Genomic DNA, 19,195 nt, shown 5'->3' with positions numbered 1-19,195 from the left:
CCCTGGGGACAGCCCGCGCCCCCCGGGGCTGTTTGTGCGGCCCTGACGAGCCCCGGGGGATGGGGCGGCAAAGGAGCCACACCTGGGGCACCTGGGATCGATCACCTGTGTGAGCAGTTGGGATCGATCACCTGGGGCACCTGGGATCGATCACCTGTGTGAGCACCTGGGATCGATCACCTGTGTGAGCAGCTGGGATCGATCCCCTGGGGCACCTGGGATCGATCACCTGGGGCACCTGGGATCGATCACCTGTGTGAGCACCTGGGATCGATCACCTGTGTGAGCAGTTGGGATCGATCACCTGGGGCACCTGGGATCGATCACCTGTGTGAGCACCTGGGATCGATCACCTGTGTGAGCAGTTGGGATCGATCACCTGGGGCACCTGGGATCGATCACCTGGGATCGATCACCTGGGGCACCTGGGATCGATCACCTGGGGCACCTGGGATCGATCACCTGTGTGAGCAGCTGGGATCGATCACCTGGAGCACCTGGGATCGATCACCTGTGTGAGCAGCTGGGATCGATCACCTGTGTGAGCAGCTGGGATCGATCCCCTGGGGCACCTGGGATCGATCCCCTGGGGCACCTGGGATCGATCCCCTGGGGCACCTGGGATCGATCACCTGTGTGAGCAGCTGGGATCGATCACCTGGGGCACCTGGGATCGATCACCTGTGATCCCCTGTGATCGATCCCCTGTGTGTGATCCCCTGTGTGTGATCCCCTCTGACCCCCTGTCCGTGTCCCGCCCCCCATGCCGGGCGGGCCGCCCCCATCCCGGGTTCGGGCTCCCGGCACAGCGCCCCCCGCAGGCCGGGCCGGGCAGGGCGGGGGGGGGGGGCAGCTCTCCCCGCCCCCTCCAAGGTGACCCCCCCCGTGTCCCCAGGTGACCCCCCAGCGCAGGGGGCAAACAGAGCCCACCCGAGGCACGGCCACGGCACGGACCCCCCACGGAACCCTCCCACTGACCCTTGTCACGGACCCACAGACCCCCCACACTGACCCCTGTCACGGACCCACAGCCCCCCCACACTGACCCCCCCACACTGACCCCTGTCACGGACCCACAGCCCCCCCATACTGACCCCCCCACACTGACCCCTGTCACGGACCCACAGCCCCCCCACACTGACCCCTGTCACGGACCCACAGCCCCCCCATACTGACCCCCCCACACTGACCCCTGTCACGGACCCACAGCCCCCCCATACTGACCCCCCCACACTGACCCCTGTCACGGACCCACAGCCCCCCCACACTGACCCCTGTCACGGACACACAGACCCCCCACACTGACCCCCCCACACTGACCCCTGTCACGGACCCACAGCCCCCCCACACTGACCCCTGTCACGGACACACAGACCCCCCCACACTGACCCCCCCACACTGACCCCTGTCACGGACCTTCCCATCGCGCTGTCCCGTCTCCCGGGACCCCCGGCACTGACCCCCCCATCCCGGCACTGACCCCCATCCCGGCACTGACCCCCCCATCCCGGCAGTGACCCCCCCATCCCGGCACTGACCCCCGGCACTGACCCCCATCCCGGCACTGATCCCCGGCACTGACCCCCCGGCACTGACCCCCCCATCCCGGCACTGACCCCCATCCCGGCACTGACCCCCCCATCCCGGCACTGACCCCCCCATCCCGGCACTGACCCCCCCATCCCGGCCCTGACCCCCATCCCGGCACTGACCCCCGGCACTGACCCGCCCATCCCGGCCCTGAGCCCCCATCCCGGCACTGACCCCCCCCCACGGCACCCCCAGCGCCCCCAGCCCCCCACGCCCCCCGAGCCCCCCGTTACCTGCGCTCCCCCTGTCCCGCGGGGGTCCCCCCGCCCTCGGGGCAGTCTGGGGGCGCTTCCATGGCGCGGGGGGGTCCCGGGGGTTCCCGCGGGGGTCCGTGGGTGCCGCTGCCGGCGGGACCCGGTGCCGTGGGAGGGGGCACGGGGGGGCGGCACCGCGCCCTCGGCTCCGCCCACCCCGTGGGGTTCGGTCGGGACACGGGGGAAACTGAGGCACGGGGCAGCGGGGGTGCGGCCCACGTTCGGGGGAGGTCACAGAGCGGAGGTCACGCATGGGGGGGTCCCCCCCGCGACCCCCACTGGCCGCCCCTCCGCCCTCTCCCCACACCCCCGTGGGGGGGGTCGCACTTCCAGCCCCTCCCGAGCGGCGCAGGGGGACACGCGTGGGAGCGCGACACGCGGGGGTCGCGGGGGGCTCGGGGGTCGCAGCCTGTGTGCCCCCCCGCCCCCCCCGGGCCTTTTGCAGCCGCGGCAGCTGCCGGGGATTATCGCGGCCGGATTAAGGGGGGATTTGGGAGGGGGCGAGGGGGCGGGGGAGGGGCAGGAAGGTAATGGGGGGGCGGTGCTGCTCCGCCCAGCGCTCCCAGTATGAACCAGTATAACCCAGCTGTCCGAGCGTGGCCCAGTACAGCGCATTGCGCACGGCGCTCCCAGTGCTCCCAAAGCACCCAGTTCTCCCAGCACGCCCCAGTATGTCCCAGTACACAGCAGTTCGCGCGCTCCCAGCGCCCCCAGTACAGCCCAGTGCCCCCAGTACAGCCCAGTGCCCCCAGTACAGCCCAGTGCTCCCAGTACAGCCCAGTTCGCACGCCCCCAGTGTTCCCAGCGCACCCCGCTGTCCCCCACGCCCCAGCGCCCCCGTGGCGGTGTCGCGGTGCCGGTGCCACCGCCGGAGGTGACCCGCCGGTGCCGGTGACCCCGGGGATTAGCGACAAACTCCCGCTCAAGCCTCTTAGCGGGGGCCGCCCACAACCACGGGGTCACGCGTGGGGGAAGGGCACCCCAGGGGATCCCCACGGCACCCCCAGGGGACCCCCAGGGACCCCGCGGCACCCAAACCCCACGCGGGGCACGGGGACCCCACGGCCCCCTCGTGGGGCAGGGCCACGTAAGGGACGCGGCGCCTTTAAGGGGCGTGGTCAGAGAGAAGCTCCGCCCCTGTGGGCGGGGCCACGGGAACGCGGGAAACGCCCAAATGCGAGCGGGGGCGCGGGGAGAGCGGGAACCCCAGGATGGCCCGGTGACCCCCAGTGACCCCAGTTTGAACCAGTGACCCCCCCAGTGACCCCCAGTTTGAACCAGTGACCCCCCCCATTGACCCCCAGTGTGAACCAGGGACCCCCCAGTGACCCCCAGTGTGAACCAGGGACTGCCAGTGCCCCCCCAGTGACCCCCAGTGCGAACCAGTGACCCCCCCTCAGTGACCCCAGTTTGAACCAGTGACCCCCCCCCCAGTGACCCCAGTTTGAACCAGTGACCCCCCCAGTGACCCCCAGTGCGAACCAGGGACCCCCCAGTGCCCCCCAGTGACCCCCAGTGCCCCTCAGTGACTGCCAGTGCCCCCCAGTGCCCCCCCCAGTGCGAACCAGTGACCCCCCAGTACCCCCCCAGTGCCCCCCCAGTGCCTCCCAGTGCCCCCCCAGTGCCCCCCCAGTGCCCCCCCAGTGCCCTCCAATGAACCCCAGTGCCCCCCAGTGCCCCCCCGTGCCCCCCCAATGACCCCCAGTGCCCCCCCCGTGGCCCCCCGTGCCCCCGGCGCGCCCAGCTCCAGCCGTGCCGCTGCGGCTCTTTATTCCCGCTCAGCACTCGATGGAGTCCTCGAGCAGCTGCAGCAGCGGGGGGGGCACCCGGGGGTCGCCGCCCGCCGCCTCCTCCAGGCTCTCCTCGCTCTCCTCCTGCAGCGCCGGCAGCGCCCCCAGCGCGCCCCCCCGCCGCCCCCCGGCCCCGGGGCTGCCCCTCGCCTCCGCGGGCCCCCCCGGCACCGCGCCGGGGCTGGGGGCGCGGGGGGCGCCGGGGCTGGGGACGCGGGGGGCCGGGGGCGACCCCGCCGGGGATCCCCCCGCGGGCGAGCCGCCCCCCGGCCGCCCCACGGAGTTGGCCTGGGCTTTGGGGGCGGGGGGCGCTTGGGGGGCTGGCGGCGGGGGCGGCGGCGGGGGCGGGGGCGGCGGCGGGGGGACCTCCCCCACCTCGCTGTAGCCCTCGTTGGGGTAGTAGAGCCGGGGGGGGCTCGGGGGGGACTTGCCGGCCTGGACCTGCGGAGGGACAGAGGGGTCAGGGGGGCCAGGGGACGCCCCCCACACCGGACACCCCCCACGGGACCCCTCCCGCGCGGGGACCCTCCATGGGAGCCCCCCAGCACCCCGACCGCCCCCGTGGGGTCCCCCCTGCACAAGGACCCCCCCCATGGGGACCCCCAGTGCTCCAAACCCTGCCCAGACCGGGGACACCCCGTGGGACCCCCCCGGCCCTGCCTGGCACAGAAACCACCCCGTGGGCCCCCCCCGGGCACCTCGAACCCCCCAGGCACAGGGACCCTCACCCCCCACCCAGCACCCCGGCCGTGGGACCCCCCAGCACCCCAATGTCTCCCCAGCACAGGGACCTCCCGGGACCCCCCAGCACCCCGACCCTCCCAAAGGGACCCCTTATGATGGGACCCCCCTGGCACAGGAGACCCCGCATCCCCCTTTTGGGGGGGGGCTCAGAGCAGGATGACCCTCCCCCCCCAGCACTTTTTGGGGGGTCCCCGCCTTCCCCGCCCACTCACCGGCTGGAACCACCTCAGGCTCTGTGGAGCGGAACGGGGGGTGGGGGGGGGGGGGGGGGTCAGCTGGGAAACTGAGGCACGGGTGGGCTCCCTCCTTCCCGCAGCCCCCAGACCCGGGTACCCCCTTCCAGCCCCCCCAGACCTCGAACCGCCTTCCTACGGCCCCCCCAAACCCTCAGAACCCCAATCCCACAGCCCCCCGACCCGAGAGACCCCCTTCCTTCCCAGCCCCTCCGAAACAGGGGACCCCCTATCCCCCCACTGGAGGGTCCCCGATGCCGCAGCGCCCCCCTTGACCCGGGGCCCCCCTCCCTGACCCGGGGGAGGGACGGGGGTGCGGGGCTTTGCGGGGCTTGAGGCGGGCCGGGCGTGCGGGAGCTTTAGGGGTCGGGGAGGGGGTCGCAGGAGGGTGTCGGGGGGCTCCGGGGGGCGGTGCCCGGGGGCTGGGGGGTGCCCGGGGGCTGGGGGGCCCCTACCACGTTGGGGTGCTTCTCGATGGCGAGCGCCGCCCGGTCCGCCGTGCGCTGCTGCCGCCGCCGCCGCCGCCGCGCCCGCAGCGCCAGGAGCGCCAGCAGGAGCGCGGCCCCGAGCAGGAGCAGCGCCCCCGCCGCCCCCGCCACCGCCCCCGCCGGCAGCCCGCGCCCGCCGGGCGGCTCCGAGGGGTCCCGCGGGGCTGCGCGACAGAGGGGACGCGTCAGCGGGGGGACACCGGCCGGGGGCAGCGCGGGGACAGAGCCCGGCACATCCCGGGGGCTCCGGGATGGGGGACCCCATCACGGTCCGGGGCGGCCGCGGGGGGACCCCGCCACCGTGGGAGCCTGGGGAAAATCCATCACGGGGGAGGGGGGGGAATACAGAGCCGGGGGTCCCTCTCCACCGGGCGGGGCTCTGGGGACACCCCATCGCTGGGGTGGGTGTCCTGGGGGGTGTCCCAGTGCCGCGGGGATGGGGAGGGTCACGGAGGGGTCCCTGGGGGGTTTCTGGGGGGATCCCCCTCCTCCGTACCCGCCTGCCCCGGCCACAGCACCTCCAGCTCCACCGTGGTGTTGGAGGTCTCGCCCGATTCCTCGTCCCGCGCCAGCACCTGCCGGGGAAGGGGCACGGAGGGGACACGGTGAGCACAGGGGCCAGGCGGGGACACGGCTGCGGCACCGGGGGGACACACAAGGGCACACGGAGGTGCCCCCAAGCCTCAGTGTCCCCTCTGTCCCGCCCCGTGTCCCCTCTGCGGCACCACGCAGCCCTTAGTGCCCCGCTGGTACCCACAACCTCCACCGTGCCCACCCAGTGCCCCCAATCCTCCCGTACTCCCACGTGCCCCTGCTCCCCGTGCCCCCTAATCCTCCCTAGCCCCCCACGTCCCCCTTCCCCCTGCGGCCCCCCACGCTGACCTGCAGGCGGTGGCTCTGCCCGGGTCGCAGCTGATCCGCCTGGGCCACCAGGAGCCCGTTGGGCATCACCTGGAAGAGCTGCTGGCTCTGGTTGGCGCCGTGGCTCAGGGTGTAGCGCACATGGGGATTCACCCCCTGCGGGGGGGGTCAGCTCCTGCCCGCACCCACCCTCACCCGGCACCTGAGTGCTGCCCACACCTCTCCCTGCGTCTGTCATCCCTACCTGCATCTACCTGCACCCCACCTGCATCCCTGCCTGTATCCCGCCTTCATCCCACCTTCATCCCTGCCTGCATCCCTGCCTGTATCCCACCTGCATCCCCCTGCATCCCTGCCTGTATCCCACCTGCATCCACCTGCATCCCACCTGTATCCCACCTGCATCCCTGCCTGCATCCTTGCCTGCATCCCACCGGTATCCCACCGGCATCCCACCTGCATCCCTGCCTGCATCCCACCTGCATCCCTACCTGCATCCCTGCCTGCATCCCACCTGCACCCCTGCCTGCCCCCCACCTGCCCCGCTCCCGCCCCGCGGCCCCGCTCCCGCTCACCTCGGGGAAGTCGGGGTCGTGTGCGCGCAGGACGAGCGCCTGCCCGCCGAAGGTGAGCAGCAGCGCGGCGCGGCGCGGGCCCGCGGGCACGAAGGCGCGGTACCGGGCGCGGGGGAAGCGCGGCGGGTGCCGGTTCGGGGCCAGCACCCGCACCAGCGCCCGCGCCACCGCGTACTTGGAGGGGTCGTTCACCTGCGAGGCCTGGGGGGCGCGGGGCGTGGAGGGACACGCGGGACACCCGGGTGTCACTCACTCACCGCCACCAGCTCCCTGCACCCGTGGGGGGTTCCCGGAGCGCCCCGGGCAGCTCCCACCACCCCGGGCCCCCCGTGTCCCTGCCGCCCCAGCCCGACCCCCGACCCCCGCCCACCATGACGCTGAGGCAGATCTCGGGGGTCTGCCGGCTGCTCTCCACCGCCCGCAGCAGCGTAATGGCCCCGGTCACGTTGTCGATGTGGAACCTGCTGCTCTCCTGGCCTGGGGGGGCACAGAGATGGGGACCGACCCCCCGAGACCCCCCCCGGGCCCCCCACCTGCCTCCTGCCCCGGGGCACTGTGGGAAACTCCCGGGGCAGCCCTGAGGGATGTCCCTGCTGTCCCCTCCCCCGTCCATTCCTGGACCTTCACGGCGGGGAGGACCCCTCTTATTTTGAGGGGGGGGGGGCGGTATTAACCCTTTGAACCCCAGTATGGAGAAGGTTTAACTCCTCTGGTGCTGGAGCACCCTTGGGTGCACCAGGGGTTGACACCCACCCCCCACCGGCCCCCCGAGCCGGAGGGGGGATTAGGGCCCCCGCAGCTCAATCCCTTTATTCAATTTGCCCCAGTGGATCTGGCAATGGGATTGTGCTGACTTGGACCCCCCCTCAGCACAGACACCCCCACCGTAGGGAGACCCCCGGCAGTGGCAGGGTCTGGGGGCACAGGGCGGCCCTGGGACCCCCCCCGGGCACCATGGCCGCCCCCGCCCCCCCATGTCCCCGCCCAGCACATCCCTGTCCCCGTGTCCTGGCACATCTGTGTCCCTGCTGTGGTGTCGCTGTGTTCCTGCCCACGCGTCTGTGCCTGTGTCCCCGTGTCCCCACCCCCTGCCCTCCCGTGTCTGTGTGTCGCTGCCGCTGTGTCCCCCCGTGTCCCCGTGTCCCCCGGCCCCGCTACCTGCCAGCAGGGAGTAGGTGATGGCCGCCCGCAGCCCCCTGTCCCCGTCCTCGGCATAGACGGCGCCGGGGCTGAAGCTCAGGGGACCCCCCTGGGGACAAGGAGGGGACACGGGGGTGTCCGGCCGAGCCCCGCGGGCCCCCCCGACCCCCGCGGTGTCCCCAGGGCCCCGTGTCGCACCTGGAGCTGGCCCTCGGTGACGTTGGCGGTGTAGACGGGGCTGGTGCAGACGAGGGGGCTGTGGGGGGCGCGGGGGGTGCAGGGCAGGAACTGGGGGTACTGGTCATCCCCGTCCAGGACATTGACCCGCACCCGGGCCGAGGCGTTGAACCGCTCCCGCGTGTTCATCTCCTGCGGCAAAGCCCCAAAACCTGCTGGGGGCACCGAGGGGACAGGGACCCCCACGGCAGGGGACAGCCCCGGGGTCCAGGGAGCCCCGCGGGACAGGGACCCACGGAATGGGGACCCCACTGAATGGGGACCCACGGGCACGGGGACACCCCGCGGGACAGGGACCCACTGAATGGGGACACGCCAGGTACAGGGACCCCCACGGGACAGGGACCCCCGTGCAAAGGGGGCCGGAGGGACAGGAACCCCCTGCCCCAGGCAGGAGTGGGGGTCGCAGCCGGGGGCCGTGGGGTCCCGCCGAGTTCCCACCGCGGCGTGGGGGTGCCGGGGGGTGCCGGGTGGGGGCGGGGCGCTGGAGGGGGGGGGGGGGGGGGAGGGGGCGCAGGTGGCCCATTAAGGAAATGAGGGGGATTGAGGGCAGGTGACGGGATCACGTCACCCCCAATTAGCGGGGCCGGCGGGGACGGCGGCGGGCGTGGGGGGGCGGGCAGGCTGGGGGGGACCCCCGCCTGTGCAACCCACCCGCGGCACGGCCGAGGGGCTGCGGCGGGCACAAGGACCCCAGACCCGCGGGCGGGGGCTCCGTGGGGCTGGGGCGGGGCTGGGGTCTTCCCCGGGGCCAGGGGCGGGTGCCAGGGCCCCGTTCATGAGGGTGGGCGGGGGTCCCGCAGCCGATGGGCTCGTATCAGGGTCCTCCGCCGGGGTCCCACAAGTGGGGGGCTCACGGACGGGGGTCCCATGTCCGAGCGCCTCGGGTGAGGGTCCCACGGACACGGGGACAGCCGGGAGAGGCGGGGGCCCGCCGCAGGGTCCCGGGGCGGGCGGGGGTCTCACCACGGCGGTCACGACCACCTCGAGGTGCCGCCGGCTCTCGAAGTCGAGGGCCCGCGCCAGCACCACGCGGCCGCTGTTCGGGAGGTCGATGCGGAAGAAGCGCGCGTCGGGCTGGGGGGGGTCGGTCAGGCCGGCAGATGGCCCCGGCCCCCCCGCGCCCCCCGCCCCCGCCCCGGCTCACCGAGGCCGTGTCGATGACGTACATCAGCGTGTCCCCGTCCGCGTCCTCGGCCTGGGCGCTGAACACCACCGAGTGCACCGGCGCCAGCTGCCGCGGGGGTCAGCAGCGCCCCCGGGACACCCCGGGGACCCCAAAGGGACCCCACACCCCTGAACACCCCCTGTGCTCCCCGAACACCCCCTGTGCTCCCCGACCGCACCCAGGAATCCCGAACGCACCCGGGAATCCCGAACTCACCCGCACCCCCAGACAGCCCTGAGCCGCCTCGTGGGGGTCACCGCGGGTCCCCCAACACTCCCCGCACTCACGAGCACACCCGGTGTCCCCGTTCCCACTTTTGGGTGTCCCCATCCCTTCCGGGCACCCTCCCTGGCACAAACTGTCCTTGTACCCATGACCCCAACCCTCCCTGTCCCCGTCCCTGTCCCCATCCCTGTCCCCATCCCTGTCCCCATCCCTGTCCCCGTCCCTGTCCCCTGCCTGTCCCCAGCCCACGCGCACAGCCGTCCCTGTCCTGGCGCCCGTCCCTGCCCCACCACCGTGACCATGTGCAGGACGTGCCACCACCCCTGTCCCCGGCAGTGCCACTGTCACCTCGCTGACGTTGTGGGTGAGGACTGTGGCCCCCTGGAAGTGGGGCCGGTTGTCGTTCTCGTTGAGCACCTGGACGATGATCCGGAACTCGACCTGCCGGACACAGGCGGTGACCGGGGTGGGACCGGGCGCCCCCAGAGCCCCCGGGGTCCCCACCGCGCGTGGCCGTACCGGGGGGGAGCCGTCCTCGGCACACGTCAGGGCCACCATCAGCACCGGGGACTCCAGCTCCTGCGGGGACGAGGGACACCGGAGGGACACGGGTGACGTGGGGGCTCCCCACGGGGTCCCCCGCCAAGGCCAAGCTGGGGCAGGAGGGTCCCAGCTGGATCGGGGGGGCAGGAGGACCTGGGAGGGAGGGAGGGAGAGGGGCTGCAGGATGGAGGGACACGGGACGGAGGGAGCGTGACACAGCACGGACACGGGATGGACACGGGGTGGACACGGGATGGACACGGGATGGACACGGGACGGAGGGAGCGTGAATGGATGGACACGGGATGGACACGGGGTGGACACGGGACGGACACAGGACGGACATGGGGCGGAGGGAGGACGGATACAGGATGGGCAGAAGAGGAAGGACGAATGGTACATAGACAGATGATGGCAGACCCAGGATAGATGGAGTATGGATGAGAGACAAAGGATGGACACAGGTGGGTTTGGGATGAACACAGGATGGACACAGGATGGACACAGGTGGGTGTGGGATGGAGGGATGGACACAGGTGGGTGTGGGATGGACAGAGGATGGACACGGGTGGGTGTGGGATGGAGGGATGTACACAGGTGTGTTTGGGATGGATGGTGGAGGTAGATGGACACCGGGTGGGTGGAGGATGGACACAGGTGGGTTTGGGATGGACACGGGATGGACACAGGTGGGTGTGGGATGGACACAGGATGGACACGGGTATGTTTGGGATGGATGGTGGAGGTAGATGGACACCGGGTGGGTGGAGGATGGACACGGGGTGGAGGGGGTGGATTCAGGATGGACAGTGGACACAGGATGGATGCGGGACGGACACGGACGGACACTCGACGGCTGCAGGACGGCTGGAGCAGGGCAGGGGACCGGGGGTGTCCCGGCGGTGTCACCTCACGGTCCAGCGGCCGCCCTGCCGAGACGTTGAGCCGGACGCTGCGCCCGTCCAGGTAGAACCAGGCGGCGTCGGCACCCACCAGGCAGAGCTGGAGGCCGGCGCCGCCCCCCGCGCCCCCCGCGTCCCCCGGCGGGGGCAGCCGCGCCACCAGGCTCCCGTGGGCGCTGTTCTCCGCGATCTCCGTGAACAGGTTCCCGAAGCCGCTGCAGCCGTCGCCCCGGGCTGCCGGGGATGGGCACACGGGTGTCCGTGGGGGGGTGGCCCCGCGGCTCCCCGTGTCCCCAAGCCCTGGGCCCCTCTCCAGGTCCTCCCCTCTCCGTTCCCTGCTGACCCTCCCGGGGTCCCTGGTGTCCCCGCCCCAGGGTCCCCATGTCCCCAGCCCAACAGCTCCATCCGCGTTGCCACCTCCCCCCTCAGTCCCCCCGTGTCCCCACCACCCAAATCCCACTCCCCAGACCCCCAGCATGGTCGCCCGTGTGTCCCCCCGTGTCCCCACCCCCGTGTCCCCGTCCCCAGGAGACCAGTGGGCAATCAACCCCAGTGGTCCTGCACTCGGGTGACATCTTTGGGTCCCCCCCGTGTCCCTGTGCCCTGGGGTCCCACCTCTCGCGGTTGCTACCCCCAGGGTCCCCAGCAGACGCCCACCGGGTCCCTCCCAGCCGCGGTGTCCCGCTCAGGTGTCCCCTGCCGGGGGGCCAGGTGTCCCGGGTGCTCACCTGTGGCCAGGTGCAGCGCCAGGCAGGCGGCCAGGAGCGCCGGGCAGGACGCGGCGGCCATGGGGACACGGGGACCTCGGGGGGCGCCTGCGGCGGGGGCGGGAGGAGCGGGGCTGCCACCCCCGGCCCCGCGCCCCTGTCCCCAGCGCCCTCCGCAACGTCGCCCCGGCCGGACAGCCCCGGTGGCAGCGCTGACACCGCCCCGGGTCCCTCCCCCGGGGCTCTCGTGCTTGGCTGGCTCTGCCCGTGTCACCCACCCGGGCCGCCATGCCCGGGTCCCCTTCCCCAGGGCCCCGGGGTGCTGCCGCTGTCCCGGTGCACGGCCCCAGCGTGTCCCTGTCCCCACCCGGGGGTCCCACCGGCCGGTGCCAGGCCGGACAGCCGTGTCCCCCCGCCGTGTCCCCCGTGTCCCCTGACCAATGCCACTCGTGTCGCCCCCCGCACTGTGCTGGCCCTGCCCTGGGGTCTGCAGGGGGACCCTCGGCGTTCCCCGCGCGGCAGTGGCAGCCATATGGCGCCCCCCCACCCCAATTAGCGGCAGGTAATTAGGGCGGGGGAAGGGGGGGCGCTCCCTTCTGCCACCCCCCCATCCCCGCGGTGCGGTGCGGGGTCCCCGTGCTGTCCCCCAGAGCCGCTCCGTGCTGGGGGCACGGGAGGAGTGGGGGGCTCCGGTTCCCACCCCGCGCTCCGCGGGTGCCACCGCGCCCGCGTGTCACCCCAGGGCACGGCCCCCCGTGTCCGGGACACCCTCCCACCCCGGGACCCCCTCCCGGGGATCACGGCCCCCCCAGTCCGCTCCCCCCGCCCCCCCGTACCTGCCCGGCGCCGCCGCCCCCGGCGCTGCTGCCCCGGCCCGGCGGGACGGGGGGGCGGGGGCGGGACCGGGGGGGCCGGGCCCGGGGCGGGGCTGACCCGGGACCTGCGGCCGGGGCTCGGAGTCCCGCCCGGCCTGGCACCGCCTGGGCACCGCCTGCATCAGCTGGGCATCACCTGTCCTTCCTGAGCATCACCTGCACCACCTGCCCTGCCTGGCACCGCCTGGGCATCACCTGCACCAGCTGGGCATCGCCTGTCCTTCTTGAGCATCACCTGCACCGCCTGGGCAGCACCGGGCATCACCTGCATCAGCTGGGCATCGCCTGTCCTTCTTGAGCATCACCTGCACCACCTGGGCAGCACCGGGCATCACCTGCCACATCTTGGGCATCACCTGTCCTTCCTGAGCCTCACCTGCACCACCTGCCCGGCCTGGCACCGCCTGGGCACCGCCTGGGCAGCACCTGCATCAGCTGGGCATCACCTGTCCTTCCTGAGCATCACCTGCACCACCTGGGCAGCACTGGGCATCACCTGCCACACCTTGGGCATCACCTGCATCCTCTGGGCATCACCTGTCCTGGCTGGGCACCACCTGGCAGCACCTACATCACCTGCCGCACCTTGGGCATCACCTGTATCACCTGGGCATCACCCACCCTCCTGCCCCTCCTGGGTGTGGAGTCTTTGTTTCTTTCTTGGGTCTCAGGTCAAATTCCGCATCCTCTTTAACATTCCCGGTAACCAGGGCTCCAACCCTGGGTATCACCTGCTGGCACCTGCCTGGGCATCTCCTGCCCAGCGCCCCGAGCCCCACGGGCCGTGCCCAGGGCTCACCTGCGTGCCCCGGTCCCTGCTTGCACTTCAGGAGATGTCACCTGTCCGTGCTGCCCGGGAGCATCCCCTGTCACCTGCCTGCCGTGTACGGCACACAGTACCTGTCCTGCTGGGCTGGGCACAGTCTGCCCCCGCTGTTGGCACAGGTGTGGGCCCAGGGAGGGGTGACACACCCCTGTGCATGCCCGGGAGGGGTGTCACACCCCTGTGCACACCTGGCAGGGGTGTCACACTCCTGTGCACACCCGGGAGGGGTGTGACCCTCCCTGCACACCTGGGAGCGGTGTCCCACCCCTGTGCACACCCGGGAGGGGTGTGACCGCCCCCACGCACACCTGTGGCCGGTGTGAGGCTGGTCGGCGATGTGGCCCCTCCTTGCACACTCGCGTGTCCCCGCTGAGCCACCGCCATAATCCGCTTTGGGGACAAAGAGGATGAGCGGGGGGGAGGGGGAAGTGACACGGGGGCCACCAAGGGGGGGAGCACGGGTGTAAAAGAGGTGAGCGTGTGTGTGCAGGTGTGTGAGACAGCTGTGTGTGTGTATGTGTGTGTGTGACACAGGTGTGTGTGTGTGTGTGACACAAGTGTGTGTCTCACACCTGTGTGCACAAGACAACTGTGCATGTATGTGACGCACATGTGCATCTGTGAGACACCTGTGTGTGAAAGACACCTGTGTATGACACACCTGTGTGTATGACACCTGTCTATGACACCTGTGTATGACAGACCTGTGTGTGTGACACCTGTGTGTGTATGACACCTGTGTATGACAGACCTGTCTGTGAAACACCTGTGTGTGAGACATCTATGTGTGTGAGACACCTGTGTGTGTATGACACACTGGTGTGTGACACACCTGTGTGTGTATGACACCTGTGTATGACAGACCTGTGTGTGTGACACCTGTGTGTGAGACATCTATGTGTGTGTGACACCTGTGTGTGTGACACCTGTGTGTGTGAAACACCTGTGTGTGTGACACCTGTGTATGTAAGACACGCCTGTGTGTGTGTGACACCCCTGTGTGTGTGACACACCTGTGTGTGTGTGACCCCTGTGTGTGTGTGACCCCTGTGTGTGGCTGGTGTGCACAGGTGTGTGCAGGTCTCTGAGCACTGTCTGTGCAAGTGAGCGGCTGTGGCTGCAGAGGTGTGGGGTCCTGCTGGGTGCCTGTGTGTGTGCATGTGTGCGTGTGTGCATGTGTGTGTGTGTGCGTGTGTGTGTGCATGTGTGTGTGTGTGTGCGTGCATGTGTGTGTGTGTGAGTGTGTGCAGCGAGGTGCGCCTCACCCTGCCTGTGTGTGCTGCTCTGTTCCCACTCCGCTCCGTGGGCCGGGGCCGCGTTCTGCGGCCGGAGCTGCGCCCGCTGCGGCCGGGTCAGCCCAGCTGGTCCCGCAGGAACCGCAGGAAATCCCGGAGCAAGTTACAGAACCGCACCAGGCTCCGGTACGGCACCGAGATCACCAGAACCCGGTCCGGGGCCGGTGCCGGTACCGGTTCCGGGGTTGGCACCGGCTGCTCGGGCCCCAGGGGATGGCTGGCTCGGGTGCTGGCGCTCCTGCTGGGAGCAATCCCACACTCTGACTGGGACACATCGATCAGGACACATTGGTCAGGACACACTGACCAGGACATGCTGAGCAGGACACAGGGGTCAGGACACTCCAATTAGGATACACTGACCAGGACACATTCGTCAGGATGCCCTGAGCAACACACACTGACCAAGACACGCTGACCAAGACACGCTGACCACAACACTCTGACCAGGATACATCAATCAGGACACGCTGACGCAGGACACACTGACGCAGGACATGCTGACCCAGGACATGCTGGCCAGGACACGCTGACCAGGACACGCTGACCAGGACATACTGACTACAACATGGTGACCAGGACACATTGATCAGGACACTCCAATCAGGATATGCTGACCGGGACACGCTGACCAGGACACACTGACCAGGACACATCAGTCAGGATGACCAGGACACGCTGACCAGGACACACTGACCAGGACACATCAGTCAGGATGACCAGGACACGCTGACCAGGACACACTGACCCAGGACACGCTGACCCGGACACGCTGACCAGGACACGTTCATCAGGTCACAAACCCCTCCAGGCCAGCAGAGTCCCAGAGCCCATCACCTGCAGGCAGTTGAGGGCTCAGGTTTCAGGCCAGCTCAGGAGGGACCAGGACATGGCCTGGCCCTGCCACCACGGCTGGGGACCCTGGGGCCCTCGGTGCCACCAGGGCAGCACCAGCTGGCCTTGGAGAGGTTGGGCCACCAGCTGTGCTTGTAGCCACCATGGTGCTGGCCAAGAAGAGGGTGCTGTGGGTCGGCAGGGGAGCCAGACCTTGCTCACTGACCCAAAGGGGAGGATTGCACTGCCTGGACAGCGTGCCCTGACCACCCTCCTCAGAACCGGTCAAGGCAAAGACCAATTCCACTCCCGCAGCTTTGGCCACTCCTGTCATGGACACCCAGGAGTGCCAGAGCTCCAGGCTACCAAAAACATCGTTTCCACTTCTGATTGGTGATTAATTATTCGTTTGTGCTGCGTGAACTGGGTGTGATGAGGAGGCTGGGCATTAATTACCACGGCTCCTTCCCGCCGGGCTGAACCTGCGCCCCGGGGCACCCAAACGCCCCGAGGTCCGTCCCGGGAGCTGAGCAGTGACTACCCCGCCTGAGGGTGACACCGGCACTCTCTGAGTACGCTTAGGTTAACAAAATGAATCAAGCATTTAAATTTTAGCTAGTAGAATTATGTGTTGAATTTTAACCTTTTATTTAAGAAACCTCTGCCATGGTACAAAGAGCATAGGAAAATGCAAATTTCTGAAGCTTCTTGCATAATGAACAATACGGAGGAGACAAAAAGATGCAAAGAACCCCGATAAAGAGGCTCCTCTATCTCCAAGCTTATCAAGACAGACAGATGTACTCAGATAAGCACCGAAGGACGGAATGCACAAAGAGGAAAAGTTAAAAAGTTCAACCATGAGGAAGACCAAGATCTTCAGCCTCAGAAGACCCCGAGAGAGCCCTGTACGACCACCAGGGCAAGCTACTCGTGCCCAGAAGGGCGTGGACCTATTTAGCATGAGAGGCGGGGCCAGGGCTTGAATACTCATGTGAAAGTTGTGCGATGTATTGCACATGGAACACCTTTGCGAATAAAGGTTTGGGTCAGGCTGAGGTTCAGGCACAAGTTTCTGGAGAGCGATCTCACTTGTGCCGGATGCTGACAATAATTTCAGACCTGACAATAACTTCCAGGCTCTGGAGTCTGTTTGTTTATTCCGTGTATCACTTCAGCGTGTTCTGCTGAGCCCCAAACCAGCACCCAGCAGAGGTGGGGCTGCCCAGGGACCTGGCCTGTGACCCAGCAGTGACACCGCAGCTGTAGCTGGACTGACCACGAATCATGGAGCCTCAGGCCGGGCTGGGCTGGAAAGGACCAGGAGAGGATCTCGTCCCACGCACCTGCCATGGGCAGCACCACCAGGTGACGTGGGGGCTGGCACGGCCCTGGGCACAGGGAACGAACACCACGGGCCCCAGAAGCCACCTCATCACTATTGAACAGTGACTACGAGGGAAAGGAAATTAAAGGAGTTTTCCCCCAAAATCCTTCTCAATCGAGCGCCCCTGCCTGCTGACACATTGGGTTTGACTGCAGGCATCACCAAACCAGCGACTGAGATGAGGAACAAGGAGGGATCAAGGCCCCAAGGAATACCCCTCAGTAGCTGCTCATATCTATTGTAAATGCAGGTGAACCTGGTGGGAAGAAATTATTATGTGCAGAAGGCTGAATGATTTCTTTAGTATAAGTATACTATAATACATTAATATACTATTTAAAGGAGATACTAAAACTACTTACTTTTTTTAACTACTATATTTAACTAACTCCCAACTGGTGACCCTCTCTGAGAGCCCAGCCCCAGGTGGGTTGGATTGGCCACCAGGCTCAAACAATCCTCACCAGAATCCAACCAAGCAACACCCCAGGGAAACAATTCTCCAAACACATTCCTCATGGGAAAACAAGGAGCAGAAACAGAAATTGTTTTATCTTTCTTTCCTCTGCGTTCCTCTATAGAAATCCTGAGAGAGAAGAAGTGCCTGGCACACGCATGTGTCCCCCCTGGCTGTGCCCCACGGCGGCCGCCCCGCTCTGGGGCTGTGTGGGGCTGGCACTCGTGAGGAAGGCGTCTGGGGACGGTTCCCTGTCCCTGTGCAGGTCGGGCCGATGTCACCCTGTCCCACCTGAGGCCCTGTCCCCACCCGCTCGGCAGGGGAACGTCGGGTTAATCACAACAAACGCACCTTCGTTAGGGGCCAAAACAGCAAATGCCCTAGAGGGGACAGAAAAGGGAATTAAGGATGGAGAGAAAGGAGGGGAAAGGGGATTATAGCTACCACCGTGAGATGAGATCCTCGATGGTCCAGCCACATGGATTCGCCATCGTCTGTGGGGTGCACCAAAGTGTCCCCAAAAATCACAGTTTGTACAGTCTGTATCCAAAGCGAGCGGCGTCTGGCCAGAAGGGGGACAAGATTGCTGTGCCACTGCCAGGAGCCCGCTGGCCTGAGGAGCAGGGGCAGCCTGCAGGGACAGGGATGGTCTGAGGAGCAGGAGCAGCCTGCAGGGACAGGGATGGCCTGAGGAGCAGGGGCAGCCTGCAGGGACAGGGATGGCCTGAGGAGCAGGGGCAGCCTGCAGGGACAGGGATGGTCTGAGGGACAGGGGCAGCCTGCAGGGACAGGGATGGCCTGAGGGACAGGGATGGTCTGAGGAGCAGGGGCAGCCTGCAGGGACAGGGATGGTCTGAGGGACAGGGATGGTCTGAGGAGCAGGGGCAGCCTGCAGGGACAGGGATGGTCTGAGGGACAGGGATGGCCTGAGGAGCAGGGGCAGCCTGCAGGGACAGGGACCAGCACCACCCGGCACACCCTGCTGGAACGCAGCGCTCTGTGGAGCACAGCGAGCTGCAAACAGACGTGGTTGGGGACACGCAAACATGGATGGGGACACTTGGCAAGTGTCCCCAGCCACCCCGGCCTGGCCAGGAATCCTGTCAGGGTGTCCCGGGTTGACTGCACGATGCCTTTATCCCCAGTCTTCGGCCCTGTTTATGCTGAATAATAAGTTTGGCATCTTTAAGGCTTGTTCCAGGAGTGAAGGGGGGGAAGAAGCGCGGAGTTTGTTTTCAAGAACTGCACTCCCTCCTCCACATTCCTGCTCCTGGGCTGTGCTGTCTGTGGACGGACAGACAGTGAGACAGAGCTCTCCTTTGCTTTTCTAGTTAGTTTTAGCTAGCTGAGGCAAAGAAGTTCCCTGGACTGTGTTTTTTCCCTTTCTCTGGACCTGCTCTGGACTGAACACCAGAAGAGCAGCAGCAGCTCCGGGCCGTGGCATTTCCAGCACTGCAGGGACTGATCAGAGACTGAGTGAGCCCAGCTGCAGCCTGGGGACTTTTTCTGAGTGTGACTCTCTCTTGGAGTGGTAAGATGTTTTATGGCTTAATATTGTTTAGGTTTGCTTGTTTAATAAACAGGTTTTTTCCACTTTTCTCCAAGGAGATATCTTTCCTGTGAAAAACACCAATCACTTGGTATTTTAAAATTTTAAAAGTTTAATAATAATAACATGGTTATAAAAATAGTAATACAATTAGAGTAATAAAGTTTAGAGTTAGGACAATTACAAGACAATTAAAAGCAAAGAATTACGGACATCTGTATGCTCTCAGACACTAAGTCACAAAAAGCATCCCTTGTGAACAAAGGAGTAACTTGTTACATGTTCATATATCCTTCATGGTTATGCATATATTCTATTTAAAACAAGAATTCTGTCTGTTGTATGTCAAGTGTTTCCTTCACTCCCCATGATGTGTTCAAGTCTCAGCAAGGCCTGAAGAAATTAGCTTCTTCTGATAAGAAAACTGTAAATTTCTCTTCTCTGGAAGATTTAGGTATTCCTCGAAGCGAGTATCTCATTCCTTAAAAAAAACCCTTCATATAGCAGTTTCTATT

General features: G+C 67.1%; 1 protein-coding gene across 1 annotated transcript; it reads right to left on the bottom strand.

The window, feature by feature from the left end:
- Positions 1-3,622: 3,622 nt before the first annotated feature.
- LOC140682272 (cadherin-related family member 5-like) lies at positions 3,623-11,539 on the bottom strand. Its single transcript, XM_072923947.1, has 15 exons — positions 11,479-11,539; positions 10,758-10,984; positions 9,825-9,884; positions 9,654-9,746; positions 9,060-9,146; positions 8,879-8,989; positions 7,874-8,044; positions 7,694-7,784; positions 6,906-7,012; positions 6,536-6,736; positions 5,982-6,116; positions 5,596-5,674; positions 5,067-5,263; positions 4,591-4,611; positions 3,623-4,075 (listed from the first exon to the last, which is right to left on the bottom strand). The coding sequence occupies exons 1-15, from the start codon at positions 11,537-11,539 to the stop codon at positions 3,623-3,625; spliced, it is 2,094 nt and encodes a 697-aa protein (XP_072780048.1).
- Between the last annotated feature and the right edge of the window lie 7,656 nt (positions 11,540-19,195).

Source organism: Taeniopygia guttata, chromosome 1A (genome assembly GCF_048771995.1).
Source record: "Taeniopygia guttata chromosome 1A, bTaeGut7.mat, whole genome shotgun sequence".
NCBI lineage: Eukaryota > Metazoa > Chordata > Aves > Passeriformes > Estrildidae > Taeniopygia > Taeniopygia guttata.
The sequence above is the reverse complement of the archived record's forward strand: the minus strand, read 5'-3'. Positions and strand labels throughout refer to the sequence as shown.

Excerpts from the sequence above, each read along its gene's own strand:
- LOC140682272 (XM_072923947.1), bottom strand. The coding sequence starts at position 11,539 with ATGGCCGCCGCGTCCTGCCCGGCGCTCCTGGCCGCCTGCCTGGCGCTG. Across the intron at positions 9,147-9,653 it reads TCACCCACAACGTCAGCGAG|CTGGCGCCGGTGCACTCGGT; the intron begins GTGACAGTGGCA and ends CCCCCGCGGCAG. Across the intron at positions 7,785-7,873 it reads TCACCGAGGGCCAGCTCCAG|GGGGGTCCCCTGAGCTTCAG; the intron begins GTGCGACACGGG and ends CCTTGTCCCCAG.